The sequence below is a fragment of the Passer domesticus genome, chromosome Z (genome assembly GCF_036417665.1).
Source record: "Passer domesticus isolate bPasDom1 chromosome Z, bPasDom1.hap1, whole genome shotgun sequence".
Lineage (NCBI taxonomy): Eukaryota > Metazoa > Chordata > Aves > Passeriformes > Passeridae > Passer > Passer domesticus.
The window spans coordinates 78220580-78238943 of record NC_087512.1 but is presented as its reverse complement, the minus strand read 5'-3'; the positions used below and the strand labels follow the sequence as shown (position 1 = coordinate 78238943).

Genomic DNA, 18364 nt, shown 5'->3' with positions numbered 1-18364 from the left:
ATTTTAATCCCATGCAGTACTTCAGCAACTTAAGCAAAAAAAAAGGCAACAGCATACAACAGGGATGAAACCTCTAACTTCCACTTGATTTTCTCAGTTGTAGAAAATTGAGGTGAAAAGTTTTCCCAGGTCCCACAATTAATTACCTGCAGATGGACCAAGGAACATTCATGGGGGGGAAAAAAAAAAAAAACAACCAAAAAACCCCCCAGCCTTGTAGCTTTAAGGCATTATGTGACTAAGAACAATAGCACATCCTACATTTTGGAAGAAGAAGCTCTTTCCAGAAAAAGAGACTCATACAGCAATAAGGAATTTATGGTCCAACATTATCAAAAGCACAATCAGAGGGTTATGAGCAGGACAGGACACATTCCTCTTCAGACTTCAAGAGCTTTGTGAACAGTAGATCCCCACTGCAGGTGAATATTCTCAGTCTGAAAAGAAACTGGCAGGACAGCAACTCTGAAATGCCTAACAGGAGCTCAAGTCTCGTGTCGTTTAACTTTCCCCTCCACAGTTTGCTCCCAAGACCACACTTCCCACAGGAGAAGGCATAAGCAAGGAGAGGTGCTTCCCACAATCAGTAATATCATACTTGAGTCAGATACTGAAATTACAGTTAAGAAAGAAGAAAAATTATATAGAATGGAGAGAGTGATTTTAACTAACACTGTAATAAAAACTTAAAAACAAAACTAGAAGCACCAGAAACGGGAACCCGTTTTTGGAGGCTTATTCATACCTGTCAATTGATGATGGGCTGACAGCAGCTGGTGCCTCAGGTGGTTTTTCTTCTGGCTTCTCCTCTTTCGGAGCACTCACAGGTGCAGGTTCACAAGCCACTGCATCTGGTGCTGGTGGTGGAGGGACAGGAGCTGGCACAGGGGCAGGAACGGGGATTGGTGCAGCAACTGCTGTGGGAGCTGCAGTTGTTGAGCCAACAGTGGAAGTGGCATTTGACGGCTGAGTCGCTCCAGCTGCTGCTTTGGGCTGCAGGAGGACAAAAGAGTTCAGGCACAGAAGAAAGATCATAAATCCACGGCTCTCCAAGTTCTCTTATGATCATTTGTGTTTGCTACCGCTGCCTCAACATCAAGCACAACATTAAAATGTTGCAAGACATTAACTCTCTAACGCCCTTCACTGTGTTTAAACAAGCAACTGAGGGTGTCACTGAAGTACTCACACACCTGAGAGCTCACACTCTGAGGACAAAGTGAAATGCAAAGATCTAAATATTTACAGACCACAATACTCTAAGTATGAAAACAATCCTGTGTTTTACAAAAGCATATTTTCAGGAAGAAACCAAGAGAGTTGCCAGAAAACATCTGCAGAACAAGCATAAGCTTTTCTTACCACTCAGATTTTCTTACCACTCAGAAATCACATTTCATTATAAATGCTGTTTGCTGGAACACCACAAGATGCAAAAAAAACCTTCACCTGCAACATGTTTCAGTTATGCAATCTTTGCATTCAGAGCACAATAAAATCTCAAATACTTCAGGTCTGAAGTAAGCACCAAGGATACAGCAGAATGAAGGACTACTAAATTTACAGCAGAATATTTAGAGTGAATAATACTTGTATGCAATTGTGAAATAATCTTCACTTCTCTAACGGAAACCTGAATTTTTCTTGGATGTATTATTAATCCCATTACATAGCAATAGCCCCAAGGGCTGACAAAGCTGACCCCAATCTTTGCCTTTCCAAGCAAAATAGCTGAACTTTAACAAAACTACTTATTCAAGGTGCACCACTTTCAGACATTGACTGCTTGAAGAAGAAAACACTTACTTCCTCCTTTGTCTGCAAGGAGAAGTAATGCTTAAAAATGAATAGCTTCCAACATGATGGGCACAGCAAATAACATTTTAATAAGCACTCAAAGAAAAACACTGACACAGTCGGAATGCAAGGAGGGTTATTTTCTGCTGGATTCCTAAACCCTTAATGCAACAACGTCTGAGGATCAAAGTTAGCAGTCTGTGCCTACATGACTGGGCATGTCTTACCCACAATAGAATCAGGAAAGGGCAATTGAGCTCCAAGACTAGCAAAAAGACTGTAAGACTCAAGATATGCCCAATGTATGGGTCCTTTATTATCAGAATATACTGAATTTAGCAGTTCTTCATGGAGATCTGCCTTTAGAATCATAAAATTGTTGAGGAGACCTCTAAAATGATTGAATCTAACCCAGCACTGCCACACACACACCACTAAACAGTGTCTCTAAGTGCCACAGCCACATATTTCTTGAACACTTCCAGGAGTGGCAATTGCACAACTTCTCTGGAGTCTTCTTCTAGCAACAAAATGAAACACTGGACTATGACATCTCATCTGCACCTGTTTTCTTGTACTGATAAATGCCCCTGTGGCAAACCACAGATTAGGAAGCTGTTCATTCAGGAAGACAGCAACAACATTTATCTTTAACAAGCCCACATGTTTAATTATGTTTACTATTACCAGATAGAAATAAAGGGTATATCTGGGAGTAATGGGAATATATGTTTTCTTTGTCAGGAGGAGGAACTCTAGCTTCAAAATTAATTTCATATTCCAAAACACAGATGAAGCCAGTTGTATTCAGATTGCAGTGGTCTGGAATGCCTGGAAAATCAGTGGCTTGATTCCTGGAAGCAGAGTGACAAGTGGTTCAGAGAAGAAATACTTCAAACACGTGTCACAGTCATTCCCTATAAATTGCACTTGCAGTCTTTCAAAACCCACAGGTTTGTTTACTGCCAGATGTATCCTGTCTCTGCTGGTTTATACTGTTGAGTTTGAAAGAAGAAAAAGCCATGAACTATGAAAAGCAACATGGCAAGGCTGGAAGAGTTCCACAGAGAGGATTTATCAGCAAACTACCTAGGCTGCCTTCTTCGTTTTAACAATAAAAAGGAAAAAAATAACAGATACAAGAAAGAATAAACAGTAAAATCAGCCATTAGCAATTTTTTTCTTTGATACAAACATTCAGCACAGAGCAACAGCCAAAATCAGCTTAGGCAGACCAAGACTGTGAAGCAATATTTTTTATCTATTCACACAAGCTTTTTACTGTTGACCTGAACTTGCATATGATGAAATTCCACTGGTTTTAAGGATGGGCATATACAACCATTCATCACAAGAAAAAACAGAATTAAATTAATGAAGCTTCCTACTCAAAAGAAATGATTACTCACTTTTGTCACCATGACCACCACAAAGTTCTTCTCATCTATCTTGTATTCTTTAAGAGCAGTTTCATCATTAAGGATTTTACCTGGGAAATTAAACACGCATAAATTAAGAAACTGTTTAACAAATCAACAAATGATCTTGGGATTTCTTCACAAAAACACGTTGTATGCAGATTTATAAATAAATGTTAAACAGCCCAACAAAAAGCAGTTTGGCCATTAAGCTTTGGCAGCAGAGCTACAATTTTCCTCATATGATGTACAGAGTAGTGGATAGCTTCAGGGCTGCTGCCTGAAGTGCTGAAGATGCTTCAAAACCATTTAAAATAAAAGCATGAAATCTAGAAAGATTCACTGGAACCTGGAAAGATCCTTAAGAAAGATACATGTAAAACAGAGGAAAGGCATTAACACACAAAAAGCTTAACCAAGTAACTTATGTCTGCTTACACAGTAAGGGAAATTCCTTTCTACTTACGTTCCATTTGTTCTTCACATAAGAGCATTACTTGCAATAACAAGTGTTTGACCTTGCAACTTCAACAATTTGCAAGGCTAAAACATTAGAAAAAGCTAGAACTATTCCATAACTTGTCACCTTGACAGAAGGATGAAAAAGCTATCAGACAAACCTAGAAACATCTGTTGTACTACAGCTTTTGATGTTTCATAAGCAGAGGTGGTACTGTGACAAAATAGATTTGCATCACTTCTACAAGAACTTAAGAACACAGTAAACCACATACTTTTTGCCTTTTCTTAGAATAAGCTGACTTAGAAGCAGGACCACAATTCAGAAAACAAGTCTGTGCTTCAGTGAGTTTTATAGCACTGATTTCTACTACAGAATTTTCAGGGAATACTTTATGATATAAATTGATTAATTTCCTGAAGATGTGCCACAGACTACTTCCATTTCACCACCTCTCTAGTGGACTGCAACAAGGACACATCCTTATCCTGATAATTGCAAGGAAATCAACCAACACATACATTTTAGGGCATTCAGAAGGCAAGAGACTGGTTCCACCAGTCTTGCAGGTCAAACATTCAAGGAAGTATTGCATGTAGTGCAGTAACAGCAATACCTGTAGCATCTGACTCAGAACCTACAAGGGTTTACTCACAATTTTTATAGGCACTTCGGGGAAGGCTTTAATGAGTGTGTATGCAGTATAATATATATACTTTATGAAAGTATATATACAGACATCCTGTCTTCTCAGAACACACCACTCGGGGTTTTAGAGCTCACCCTAATTCAGATGTCAACTCAATGGAACTGCCTCTCTAATCAAAGTCAGCTGGGGGTATCGCTTTGCTTTACCAAACTATGAAAATCTACAGCTCATTTTAGTAAAAGTAAAAATGTCACCAATATACCCTCATACGTCTTGTCCAAGAAAAGAGACAAAAAGAGACCCCATCTTTAGATAATATTATATTCTCAATCTTCTTTCCTACATTTCCTACTGCTTGTGAAGATTATTCAATATTGCAGATACATTCTGACTTCACAAAACACTCAAGTCATGCCACAGAATCTTATGCAATCTTTGATTTTTGCAATCACAGTAACACAATATTAAGAGTGCCATGCAGTTACACATATTGTACAAAGCCTTCTGCCTGGCTCATATTTCTTGGTTGTGCATGAGTCTTCCACCTTTATGTTCTTGACAGGCACTCCCCCCACTGAAGTACCAGGGACATAAAACTTGCTATGAGATGTATTCCAGAGGAGCTGTACAAACACAGAGACTCACAACTTCTCTCCCATTAGCCTGTCTCCACTGTTAACAGGGGCTTTGGTTTATCACAAGTGAAAGAGACAATACTTGTTACAAAGCAGTACATAAAAAAAGTGAAAAGTCCACCAAAGTTTCTTTCAAACTCAGTTTTAGAGGAAAAACAAAACACTAGAGGGAGTACTGGAATAGCACCAAAGTTCTGACATGAAGTGAGAACAAAAAAAAGGATTTCTGTATTAACTCCAGAATGAACAAGGCAAGTAAAATGAAGCTCAAATGAAGTTAATTTCATGTTTTTAACTGACATTAGCCTGCTTTTTGCTAGTACATAATGCACGTTTCTAGTGACAGAGCTTAAAAGTATTGAAAGTACTTTCGTAAGGATTTGGTGGTGGTTTTCTTTTGTCAATCCCAAAGAAATAATCTGGTTTTTAATTCTCTGTGGTATATACAGCAATGATTCAGCTATATACAGCATAAATTAAGTAAGAAAAGAATTAAGCCAGAGCAGCAGCTTTGACCTGCTGAAATCCTGAATTCATGTAAAAAAGAGCTATTTCTTCTTCACCCAGCATATCCCTAAGACATCATGGTACAAGAGAAAAAGATGACAGACACACATGCATTAAAACCTAAAAAATTCTAATTCAAAATTAAGTGTTCCCTTTGACACTAAGTTAATTTTTGTGTTTGTGGGGGGTTTTTATCCTGTCGGTACTTCAGTTCTTAGAATTCTTAGAAGACTTAACATTCACATCCAAGTCAAACAACAACATAAAATAAGGCAGGTTCAGATAAGTTATCTTCAGAATATCCATTACCTGCATAAATTAGTTTTTGGCCAGCTACTGGAAAGGCATCTTTCCCCCTTTCTGATTCAATCTTCTCTTTCAGTGCCTTCACCTAAAGCACAAAAACAGTCTTAATGAAAACAAAGTTCAGAGTAGAAACCTAATTAAGTATACTTTAAGTTTTAAATACTGAAGAGTAGTTTCAATCATGCCTTGATTATGTCAAGTTTATCAGTCTTCTGAACATGTCACTGTAACCACTTTGCAGAGGAACATGCCCTTTCCCAAACAGTCTCCTGTGCTGAATCAAATCAGGTAATTAATTCTTCCATGAGAAGTTATTAGTATGAGTGTAGAACACAGTGAAAAAGTAAATTAAGAAATGAGGGGAGCAAAATTGTTTCCATCTCTTGACCCATTTGCCCTGTTCTTTCCCTGAATGAAGAGGGTACACCTGCTATAAACAGAGCAGAAGGTTTTCATCATCATAACCACTTTTCAGGGAATGCCTGGGTTTTTTTTTTTTGGTAAGATCACCATGACATCCAACCTTGAAGTTCCCATACGCAAAGACTTGTGCAAAATGTTCAGATTAATATCTTATATAAAATTGCCTTCAAGTCCTCCCTCTCCACCACAATTTCTGGAGCTTCACATACATTTACTTGCTTGCACTGATGCATCACCCCCACCTTCACAGCACCAATAGCTCAAGTGGCACTGCTAGCTGCTGCCATGTGTAAGAATGCTCCCAGTTCTCCAGGAGGACTCTGTAATGCTACCCTGAGGAGGTAAAGCAAGCTCCTGTAAAAGCATTCCTGCACCGACACATCTGCAGTCACGTTTTAAGACAAACTGCCTGCACACACAGTCAATTCTTGCTTTTCTGCAGACACTCCCAGTATTCAGAAAACAAAGACAACCAATCTGCTATGAGCTTATTACTACAAGCTAACACCATCTTCTAAAGGTTGGGGTTTTTTTTCCCTGAATATTGAAAAAATCTATTTCATAAAACTCTGCAAGGATACAGAACGCAACATATTGCTTCCCTCTATGGAACTAAACAAAAATAGGGAGCCAGCTCTTTTTCCCCAGCAGATGAAGAAAGGATGCTTTTGGTATTTTGTACCATAGATGCCATCCCAGCACCTGCCAAGTGCTTTGGAATTAGTCTCCAACCAGGCAGTTGCTTTCCCACAGCAAAGCTAGGAGCAGCTCACTGCCACCCCTAAGTCCTGAGGATAGTCAAATTTGACAGTAGTTTGCTGAAAGCATCATCATTCTCACACACTTACTTTACAACAATCTGTCCTATCGTTGGATTTACATTTATTTTTAAAGCATATTTTCTAGAAAATTAAAAATATGAACTTGTTAATTCCTCCCCAGTTTTAAGGATGGAAGTGACTCACATTGCTACTGAACAATCTCCTTCACCACAGAGAAGCCATCAAGGATTTTTTTTCCTAAACTTTAATAATAATACTGTCTAATACTTCACACAACTTCTGTTAAAGTCCTTGCACTAGGGCAAATCCCTTGAATCATGTAAAAAGCCTGTTATGTTTGCAAATGTCTAATTTTTACCACTCTCCTTAGGTATTTTTATGCACTTGTACCAATCACTCAAAGATAATGACTCCAGACTACTTTTATACCCAGGTACCATGTTTGTCACAGATTTGTAAGAAATATTGCAATGTGACTAACGTGCATAATCTATTTCCAGGGAGAAAATTAAAGTTTGTTTCATGTCCACTGCATCAATCAAGGTACTGGCTTCAAATGTCTACTTAGTCTCCTTTATTTTCTATTGTTTTATTCCAGACAACAGTCTTTTTCCCACAAGGAACAAAACCAAGATGTGTTCTTTCAAACGCAAATGTTTGAACAGCTAAAAATCCAGGTCAGGACACACTGAACACACATGTTGATTTACTACACAATAACTGGATCCATGAAAAGGAGTTAAGGTATTTACTGCAGGAGGATCCAACAATTCATTTGCCTTTGCTGACCACCTGTGTGTAGCATTTCCCCTTGTTATTACTGGGCTTTGATTGATGTACTGCAAGCGACCTGAGGCACTCCAGTGTTCCAAAACCTCCCAAAATGTTCCCCCTTGCACAAGTCTGCAACAAACAGGATTGTGCTTTCATCCCTTTGGCAGGTGGCATTCATCTCCAGATGTAGGCAAACTTCCATTTACAATATGGAGCCAAGAGAAATGAGAAAAAAAAAATCTGGGAATCTGTTAGAGAGTTTCACCATCCTCACTGCACAAAATCCCTTCCTTACATCTGCTCTTAGCAGGCCTGCTAAGAAGTCTGTCCCCATCTTTCCTATAAAGAACCTTCTGTTTGGCACTGGAAGGTTCTCCAAGATCTCCCCAGAGCCTTCTCTTCTCCAGCCTGAACCACCCCAGCTCTCTCAGCCTGTCTCCACAGGAGAGGTGTTCCACCCTCTGAACACCTTCATGGCCTCCTCTGGATCAGCTCCAAAAGGTCCACATCCTTCACGTGCTTCATGCAGCCCCATGTTCCACAGGATTACACCTAGGAAAACTAACTCAGCAGCCACAGGCAGTTTCAGCCTTGCTGGACATTCAGGTGGCTGTGCTTCAGCTGTGCAGGCCCCTTCCACAACTCAAAAACCCTCTCTGCATACTAGTACTGACATAATTTTTATTATTGTGGTGGTCTAGGTCAGGACAGACTAAAGACATATGCTAATTACTATGCAGTAACTGGATCCACGTGCAGCAGTTTGATATTTATTGCCTCAGTGAAATAACAATGCAAATAACACCACGAGGTGACAGAACCATGGTGGTTCTGAACATAAAAACAAACTACAGGTTTTCTCCTAGAGAACAGAGACAATCTTTGGCTAAAGCTTGCCAATACAGGGGCCACCATTAACTTCTTAATTCTTGAAAAGACTGGAAATCCTGAGGAGAAAAGGCAGTTACAGTTTTCAGTGCTGGTCTTTATTCTCTGCCTGTATTCTTGCCACATACATCAATCAGTTTAAGAAGAGATTACATCCTAAATTGGAACACAAATTACTTCTGCTCTCCAGCTGACAGCTTACAAAAATCTAAAAGAAATTTAAGCTTAACATAACTGAGCCAATTTACAGTTTTTTGCTATCTTTGCCCAGGGACGCTGCCATTTGCAAAGGGGAAGATCATTTACATAGGTCTCTCATTTGAATGGACGGTTCACTCTACTGTGAACTCTTGCCATCCAAAGATATTTTATGGTGACTAACAGTAATCCACCATGAGCTCCCTAAGTACAAATTTAAAATTCTGTAATGTCATTCAAGTTGCCCCTTTAAAACAGAAAAATACACCAAATAGTTGAGTAATTTCAAGATTACATTCAAAAACATTTCAGAGCATTGCTTAACTGCTTTATAAAGAATAGTGATTTAGATAAGGGAGTCTGCCCTATCTCAAATGAATACAATGAACTGATTGGATCACACCTATTCAAAGGAACAAACAAAAGGACTTAAACCAACTCTTAACTACTAGAGCTTGAACCTGCAAGAAATGCTCAGGCTAAAATAAAAAGAGCTTGCCTATTCTGGCTTTCATCACTGCCCAGCCTAGGAGGCCAGAAACACATCATTTGCAGAGGATACAATACTAATTCTCAGAATAAAAAAACTAATATATAAGGTCAGATACATCAATTTTAGCAGTAACATTCCAGTGGCAAAGAATTTCCTCCTGTAGTTCTAACTGGAGTGACTGAAGGCATAGTGAGAAATAACTGTGCCATTATTTCTGCTAAGAGAGGAAAATGTATAATAGTGCAACAACCTGTATGTCAGGTGCAATCCACTTTCATTTAGATTTAAACCATAGATATTCAATTTTCAAGGAAGAATTAAAAAAACAAGGAGAGAAAGAGAGAGAGAGAGATTGAGAAGTCCTTTCAATGCTTTTCAGAAAAGACAACTGCATCTTCCAGCTGCTGGTGCAGTGAAAGGCTGAGAAAAGCAACATCCTAAACTTTGCCTCCAGCAAATTAGGTTGCTGAGAACCTAACTTCAGCACTGCCATTGGTTATTAAGTGAAAATTAATTTTGGGGAAGCACACCAAGCACATTGATCCATCAAACTAAGAAACCATTCATAGATTATGATTTATTTTACTCATAAATACAGATCCATAAACCAAACCTTCAGGCTTCCTAGCTTTATTCAACCTGATTAGGGTTCAAAATGTATTTCAGACCTCACCAAATCCCATTTTTCCTCTACCCTTATAAAATTTCACAGCACAATAAACAGAGCCTGTAGTTCATGGCAATAACTTTAAGAATGAGCATCAATTCATCTACAAACACTTTACCCTGAAGATTCAGAAGCAGCACACTTACAGGCCAAGATTACTTTCTTCTGTCCCCTATGAATTCAGACACAAAACTCTCCCTACTACTCAGAAACTGAATGCAATGTCCTCGAGAATATATTATGCCATGCAATCTGTTTAAGGAAGAGCTAGAGATGACTGACTCCTAACTGAAAAACCGAGGTCTTCCAAAGAAATACCAGTCATCAACTGCAACCCAGACAGGCGTCTAAAAACGGGCTTCACGAAATCACCAGTGCTGAGTTTCCCAGTCACTTTTTGCCAGCTAAGCAAGCAGGGTATGCTGGGTTCCATCCAGGCAAGCAGTTCCCATTGATCACACATCGTCCCCCTACCCTCTCACACACCAGTTTTCATCTCTCCTACCTCATATGAATGCTAACATAGAAAAGGCAAGACTCATTAGTTCATTCAGAGACTCATTTCATAAATCCCAATGAAAAGGTGAACAGTGTACTTTCATCGGTTTAATGTATAATTACATAGGCAAGACAAATTGCTGAATTTCTTGAGATGTTGGGCGAAACTGAATACAAAGCTGGAAAGGATCTCTTCTGACACCAAGCCACAAACCCATCTTCCACACCACAGCCTTCATCAGGAATCCGATGCACCCACAGACAAGGTTGTTTGCTACCTTTACCATGAGGCTGCTAAAAAGTTTGCTCTGATATTGGATGTTTTTTCCTAGATTCCACCCCAAGTTATTTCATAGACAATTAATACTGATTTGTTCTTATGCTGATGTTATCATTCAAGCATGAGGAGCCTTCCCACATCCACTGGTGCTTGCTAGTGTAAAACATTTACATGATTTCACCAAGACTTGCGAGCTAAGCCAAGCAGGTCTCTTTAGTTTAATTTCCTTTAGTCTCTTTAGTTTCCCACAGGCTCCAGGCACCTCTTTCCAAAGGTAGAAAGTAATTTCCCTTGGGAACAGGTGGCCAGCACACTTGAAGCAGAATAGCATCACTACTCTCCCTGGACATTTCAGGATTTATGATCTTCAGGACTTCACCTTTTAATGAACCTGATTCCAATTAATCCATGCTGCTCACTTGAGAGCTGTTTACCAAAGTCTGACCCTCAACTAGGCAGACAGGTACTAATGCTAAACCTTGTGTTTTTCAATGTTATCATGCATTTGTACTCAAATTCTTATAAAAGCAATTAAAGGACTGTGAAGAGATGGATCCCAAGATCAACTCTGAAAGACCCTCTCTACCAGCCCAGCTCTGCTGAACTGCTTGTCTTGGAGAATAAAAAAAAAAACCCTCTGTGCAGCATTTATTCTACATTATAATTCTGTACCACTCTTCATCTTTTTCTGTAGTAAGCTAATATGTTTCTCCCAGACTTTGGGAAAAATCATAGTTAGACAAGGACAAAAGCTTTTACTTCAAAGGGCTTTGCTCTTTTCCTCCTCCCTGAGGGAGGGCATCATAGTCCAAAAACTTGTTTAGAATTTATGTTAAATGTTCCTGAGTTTTCTCCTCCCACTGCCCTTGCAAAAATATTTACCACATGTTACACTGCTACATAGATACTGTTCAAAGTCAGGCGAGGACAATGCGGCTGCATCAGACAATAAACCTGCTAATGAAGCAACAAAATGACCAGTGCAACAGGTTTCACTACCCCTTAATCAAATTCCATGATCAGCAACTGATTAATGACAAATATTGTGCCTACTACTGAAAACACGCAGAGGATAAGAAATTACCAAGCTCCCAAGTCAATGCTTTACAGTACTTTTACTGGTAAGAATCTATCTGGTTCCTGCTACTTCTTTCTACAAATAATAAAAGCAGGCTTTTCTGGCACAAAACTCCATTTACAGTGTTCTCTTATACTGCCTTTCTAAACAGGACAGTCATATTTAGTCAGAAGGCAACAATAATGGTGGTTACATGAACAGATCACTGCCCTACTTCAGGCCTCAAAGGCATAACAGATACAGTAATTGGGAAGAACCACAGGAGAGGAAGAGCCTTGTGAATCCAGTCAGGCTTAGTAAGCTTAGTAAGTGCCTGGAAAAAAAAAAAAAAAAAAACAAAAAAACAACAGTTGTACTCAAATAAACAAGGCATCTAGAATTACTCCAGCATTTAAAAACAGACAGGATAGAGCATTCATAAGTTCCTTTATTTACTTGCTGTGTTTACTGCTGATGAAGTTTGAAGACAAAGAAAGAAGCAGTATTCTCTGAAGAAAAATAATCTGCAATTGTCAAGGTAAAAATCCAAATTTAACCCTGACATTTACTTTCTCTGCAATTACCTCTACCTTTCACATTTCCTCTACAAAATTGAGCTCATCTACAGGCAAGTGAAATTTATAAGTCTAGTAATTGTTATGCACTGACCAGAGATCAAGAGAAATAATTTCTGATCTCAAAGCTGGCCTCCAGGCCTCCACACACTTCTGCCCTGCATTTCAAAATTGACATAAGCCCTACTGAAAGAGGAGACACCGGGGCCAGTTTTCTGATGCAAAAAGGTGACTAAAAGCAGCTTTGCACTAACACAGCAACACAAATGTCAACCTAAAGCGGAGCTTTCAGCTATCTGCAGCTTGAAGAAAAGCAGCAAGATGGACAGTCCTGCTTCTGAAGCCACAAAGGCTTGTTTTAGGAAGAAAGGTTACATTCTGAGTGGTGACTCTTGCATGGTCTTGTTGATCAGCAAAAAAAATCCTCCTGTAGCTTTGGGCAGATGATTTTTACAGTAGGCATATTCCCCACAAACTAGTTTACAAGTATAAAAGTGATACAGTTGTTTGAGTATGAACAAAACTGGCAGGCCATTTCAATCAATGATAAAAAGACAATTAAAAAACCCTTTTTCCAACAGTGCATGTTGACCAGCCATTTGGAGGGGTGCCTCTGACACAAAAACACAGGGAAAGACAAGGAGAGGGAGAACCAGAGTCAGTGTGTAGACAACACTCTGTATGCTCACAGCCATGGCAAGCCCTTCCCTCTCCTTTTCCCGTTCCTTTGGTGCTCCCTGCAGGGCAGCATGCAGAGAACAGCCACCCTTACAGGCTCTAGGTGAGACATGCTGCACATCAACATGTCCTGTGAAATAAAGAGAGATTTGTTTCACTGAGTCCACTCCACCCACAGGCACCTTGACCAAAGACACCAACCTTGGTGAGAGAAGACATTGCCAGCTGTACCCTTCAGTGCTGTAAGTTTACACCCCCCTGCCTCACACCTACAGATAACCTTTGCTGTGTTTTGGGAATTCAAATAAAATGTTTGAAAAGGTTTGTCAGTAAACACAGCCATTTACACACAAGGGCAGCAATAGGACTCCAGACAGCATCAGAATCATCTGCTCATATTAATTCTCTTTAATTAAAATGCACTCTCCTTTTTCACCAACTTCCAAAGGGAACACATTCCAGCCTGTTGTTATCCATATCAAGGACAGATGCCCTCGCTTTCTAGTCATATCTGCAAAATAGACTTTATGTATATGTACAGAACCATCTTTAAGTGTGTACAATCTCTATATTTAATACAGTCTCTATATTTAACTTCCCAGTGTACTGGCCACCTGGGGAAGTTTAGATTTTGAGAAGTACAGCACATAATACTGCCAAATTACTAAAAGTACAAAGCTACCTTTTCTTTGCTGACAGCTAAACTGGCTAAGAACATTCTCAACAAAGTAGTTGAAAAATTATGGGCAGAGCCACATCATTTGAAAAATGGGCAACATGTAAAAACATATTCCAATACAAATAAAATAACTGCAGTTGTATCAAGTAATTCACGCTATCTTATCCTTTCCTTTATTAATTTTTTTAACAATGCGTCATCCTGCCCAAAATTCTTTGGAAATTATATTTAAAACACTGACTAGAATTTCAGGAAAATACTCCTGAACTTGTGAAAGCCTAGCCTTCTTCAGCCAAGAATCAGAACAACCTCCTTACTTGAAAATCCTGACTCTTACCAGGAAAAAGAAAAGGACTATCCACCAAAGAAAGCAGTAGCAAAAAGCCCCTGGAGAGTTAATTAACCAAGTATAAATTGTAACAGACCAAAATTCCAAAATGCTGCAGTCTGTGAAGAAAATATGACAACAATGGGAAAAAAAAATGGAGCTACTCTTATTCTACTGATCTCTGAAGTTACAATTTTGCAGAGTCATGTATCAAACCACAAGCAGCAAGTACAAGCCCTTCAAATTCACACCTCCTCTGTCTTTGCAAGCACACACAAACGAATAATACAATCCTAAAGAGAGGCAAGAACAACAAAACAGATGAGGAGAAAGATACCTGCAGTACAACGCAAAGAGCCAATTAAAAAAGAATACCAAGACCTGAAAAACATCTTTATCCTAGAAGGGTACTTCTGGATTTTGAACTGAGCACTTTAAGCATAAAATTATAAACCCCCAGGGAAATACAAAAACAACCCTCTTGGTCACAACTGCTGTAGGATTAACCTGCACCGAAACACATGTAGGAAGGAGGTTTTTAAGGGTATGGTCACACTCATTCACAAGCTCCAAGCCCAGGACTCATCTTTCACCATGTCACTCAGCAGCAGTCTCCGATTCTTCCGGAACTGTTACAAAGTTAATTCTTCTGACACAGTAGCGTTAGCATCCAGAAATGTCCACGTGAAGCAAACACATGCTAAGGACACACCAGAAGGCAGCAGAAGCTCCAACTTCCACAACGGAGTGTTCTGCTGACACGGTGTTAAACAAGCTGGCTTTCCCTGGGTGTTCAAGTGCTGTGGTGCAACAGCGAAATGTGAAAGCCCATATTATGTGACACAGAGACTGCAGCCAAAAAGACTGCTGACATCCTGAACATTCCTTGCACTTCTCTGCGTTTTGACAATCAGGTTTTTAGGTTAACAGCGCAGGGGGGAAGCTGAAAACGAAGCAGGACAGACTTAACTTTTGCCTGGTGTTTCACTTTCAAAGTTAAGAATGTTGAAGATTTTTAAAACCCTGCTTTGTGTCTACATGGCTACAACAGAAGTGCCATTTTAGAAGCCTACAGGGTCACCTCAGACAAGTGATGTGGCTACACAGGTCTGCACCAGTGTCAGACAGCGCTTCTTATTTGCTCCTAACACAATGTTTAACAGATTTACTTTCTCACAGAGAGCCAACAAAAAGAAGCAGCAGCTTGTGCAGATGGATACATGCTTTCATTTACCCTGGTTAAATCTAAATGCTCAAGCCCTGAGTGGCCCCACTCGGAACACCAGAACGGCCAAAATGGGTAAAATCCCCCCCCCCGACGTGTGGAGCTTGATGGGTGCATCACAGAACTTAAGGAGAAACAGCCAGGTTTGCAAAATTTAAATTTGATAACAGGCCTTCCCCAATAATAGGGCCTGAGGCTAAATATTTTCATCTTCTTTAGTCAGTCATGGTACCATAGAGTCTTCACCCAGTGCTTTGGCAAGCAAGGTAATAGCTTCAAGTAGAGTTTTCACTCACTCAAAATACTCAGTTGGCCAATGTTTTAAAACACAACCAAACCAAAACTAGTCACACTTTTGAAGGCAAGCTTAAAATTCAACTGTGTGATTTAATAGGGGGAAAAAAAGGCCAGTTGCTTGTGCAAAAAACTAATCAGCAAGGGTAATTAGTTATTGCAAAGTATGCTGCTTCAAATTATTACTGGAGGTTGGTTTAAATATTCCTATCAACAGCTCTCAGGGACAATCATTAAATCTTGCTACCTTGCACAGTAGCATCAAGTCTCTCCAGATTAACTGGGTACTCAGAGTAAGGGGAGAAATTGCTGGGAACTAACACAAAAGCAATTTTACAGAACCAGAACCCAACTTTAGAGCAACAAGTTTCCTGTGCCTATCGCAACTAACCTGATTTTTGGCCTTGTCACAGCACAGGGCAGAAATCCAAGTAAACAAGCCTACCTCTGAGAAACACACACATGGTCCAAAGACTAAAAGTAATGTTTCCCAAACTCCATGAAACACATTGCAAGGTCTCAGGAAAGTAATCTAAGAAACCAGCACACTTCTGGCTAAAATTCGCGTATTCCAAAAAATCTGACTGAGAACTTCAAAGCACACTCTTGTGAGGCACTTCCTCAGCATAGCACATTTCAAAGTGTTTTCTGATTTTAAGACTCAGTTTGTAACTGAAGGCTCAAAGCTGAGCTTCTCTTTACTAAGTTCTATGATTTTTAGTATTTCCAACAGTAATTTCTTAGTTATTTTCTAAAAAGTGTGCCACAGAAATTAAAACACATTTTTCACCCCTACAGCTAATCATAAGATCAAGTCTTTATCCTGCCATTTTTAAAACACAGTTCCCCTCAAATTCTACCAGATTTCCTCTGCCTTACCACCCATTCCTGGCCAAAACCTGAATTTATGCTCATGAGGAGCATTTTTATTTTGAGCCACTGTAGCAGCTACATTTATAAACAGAGGGTGCAGTCTCATTTTCCCACAATCCAGCTTGTAGTCATTGCATTCTGCTGTCTCATAAACTGGTGAGGGCTTTGACTGGCAACATTCCTTCAGTCCTCTCCTTGAATTTACTTCCCAGGACCTTAGTGAATGCAGAGAGCAAGAGAAAAAAAAAATAGGAAAAAAAGAGTTTTTTCAGCAACAGCAAAGACTTATGTTTCAAATATTTGAAGGTTTCTGACCCCTGCTTCTCCTAGGCATTTGCCATGTCCCCCAGTCACAATGGTAACCCAAATGAGCTCTTAGTCCAACTTTCAACTGCCCTCCTTTATTTTTCTTGAGATGGAAGAGGGTAAACCAACAGACTTTATAAAAGGAGATACAATGCTCTATAGCTTCTAGAGCTTTGCTGCCCACCCAGATCTTTCAAACCAGGGCCACAAGTGTGTCTTGGCTATCAAAACAACCATCTCTGCTCAGGCCAAGTGACAAGGCAACTTCCAACCCTGCCAACTCACTTAGGGCCCTTCCTCTCATCCCAGAATACCGCATCTCCCCGAGGGTTTTCCAGCAGGCTCCCGCGAGCCAGAAGAAGCTTCACCTGGAAGCAAAACACGTCTCCTCCTCGCTCACAGCACGCCCAAAGGGAGGGAGGCTGCTGTGAACCCCAGCACCGAGGTCAGCAGAGCCTCTCCCGCACTCTCCTGCTAAGTGCAGGCTGATTAATCACTGCAGCTCGCCCCGCGAGGCCAAACAACAAAGCCTCCCGCACTCCGCCACCTCCACAGCGATGCACCCCGCAGCAAACACCAGCCCCTCTCCAGGCAAGCCCCACAGCTCTCCCAGCCTTCGCCTCCTGGGAATCCGTGGAGGGATGGGAAGGAACACCAGGTTTTCCTTCTGCTGGACCCCCCCAGCCCCACCCGTCTCCCCGCAATATCCGAGATATCCCAGCCCTCCCACCACAAACCCCACCGACCGCCAACCCCGCTTCCGAAAGGGAAAACTTTCGCTTCCTGCAGCGCTCCTCTCCTCCCCAGGACTACGTGAGGTGTTGATTCCCCCTCCCACCTCCCGGGCTGTTTCCCCTTTCCACCTCAGAGCTATTCCCCTTTCCACCTCCCGGCCTATTCCCCTCTCCACCTCAGAGCCATTCCCCCCTTCCCATCCCCCGAGCTATTCTCCCTCCCACCTCCGGGGCGTCCTCCTCAAAAACATGGGGGGGAAAAGTCCTTCCGCCGGAGGCTCGGCCACGGCAGCCCCTTTCCTTCGGCGACGGCAAGTCCCTCTCGCCCACCGGCACCCCGAGGAAAAGGGCTCCCCTCATCGCCGCCGCCTGACCTCACCCCCTCCCCGCGGCCCCGAATCCCCCAAAATCATCATCCCGCACCACCCCCGCGGCCCCAACCCCTCAGTGGATCTCCAGCCACTCCTCCGGAGGTCTCCGTCCCTCCTTCCCCCGGGGGTGAGGGCACAGATCCCCGCATCCCTCTCCGCGGCCGCGTCCCGGCGATGTGGGGGCGGCGGGCCGGGGGGGGGGGGGGGGGGGGTGGTGCGGGCGGGGGAAGGAGCCCGGGAATGGCCGCACCGTCTCCTCGGGGTCGATGTCGATGCGGAAGGTTTGCTGCTGCAGCGTCTTCAGCGTGATCTGCATGGCGGCGGGTAGGTGCCGCGCTCCGGCCGCCCTCGTCCCTTCCCCGGGAAGAGGTGGCGGGGAAGAGGCCGGGAAAGGGAGGAGGAGGAGGGAGGCGGCGCCGGGCTCGGCGGGAGGGGGGGACGCGCATGCGCCGCCTGAGGCGCCCCGCAC

At 41.5% G+C, this 18364-nt stretch overlaps 1 protein-coding gene across 3 annotated transcripts in view; it reads right to left on the bottom strand.

Moving 5' to 3' along the window:
* RAD23B (RAD23 homolog B, nucleotide excision repair protein) overlaps positions 1–18353 on the bottom strand; it is a 35530-nt gene extending 17177 nt beyond the window's left edge. The window contains exons 1-5 of one of the 3 annotated variants that reach the window (XM_064402640.1): positions 18146–18353; positions 13526–13596; positions 5776–5857; positions 3207–3286; positions 746–993 (exon numbers count right to left, since the gene is read on the bottom strand). In XM_064402640.1, the coding sequence (XP_064258710.1) occupies positions 746–993; positions 3207–3286; positions 5776–5857; positions 13526–13596; positions 18146–18341 (677 nt within the window). In that variant the 5' untranslated portion in view covers positions 18342–18353. Of the gene's footprint in view, positions 1–745; positions 994–3206; positions 3287–5775; positions 5858–13525; positions 13597–17749; positions 17900–18145 lie in introns of those variants that run through there. The other 2 variants (XM_064402639.1, XM_064402638.1) reach the window with 2 other exon arrangements.
* Between the last annotated feature and the right edge of the window lie 11 nt (positions 18354–18364).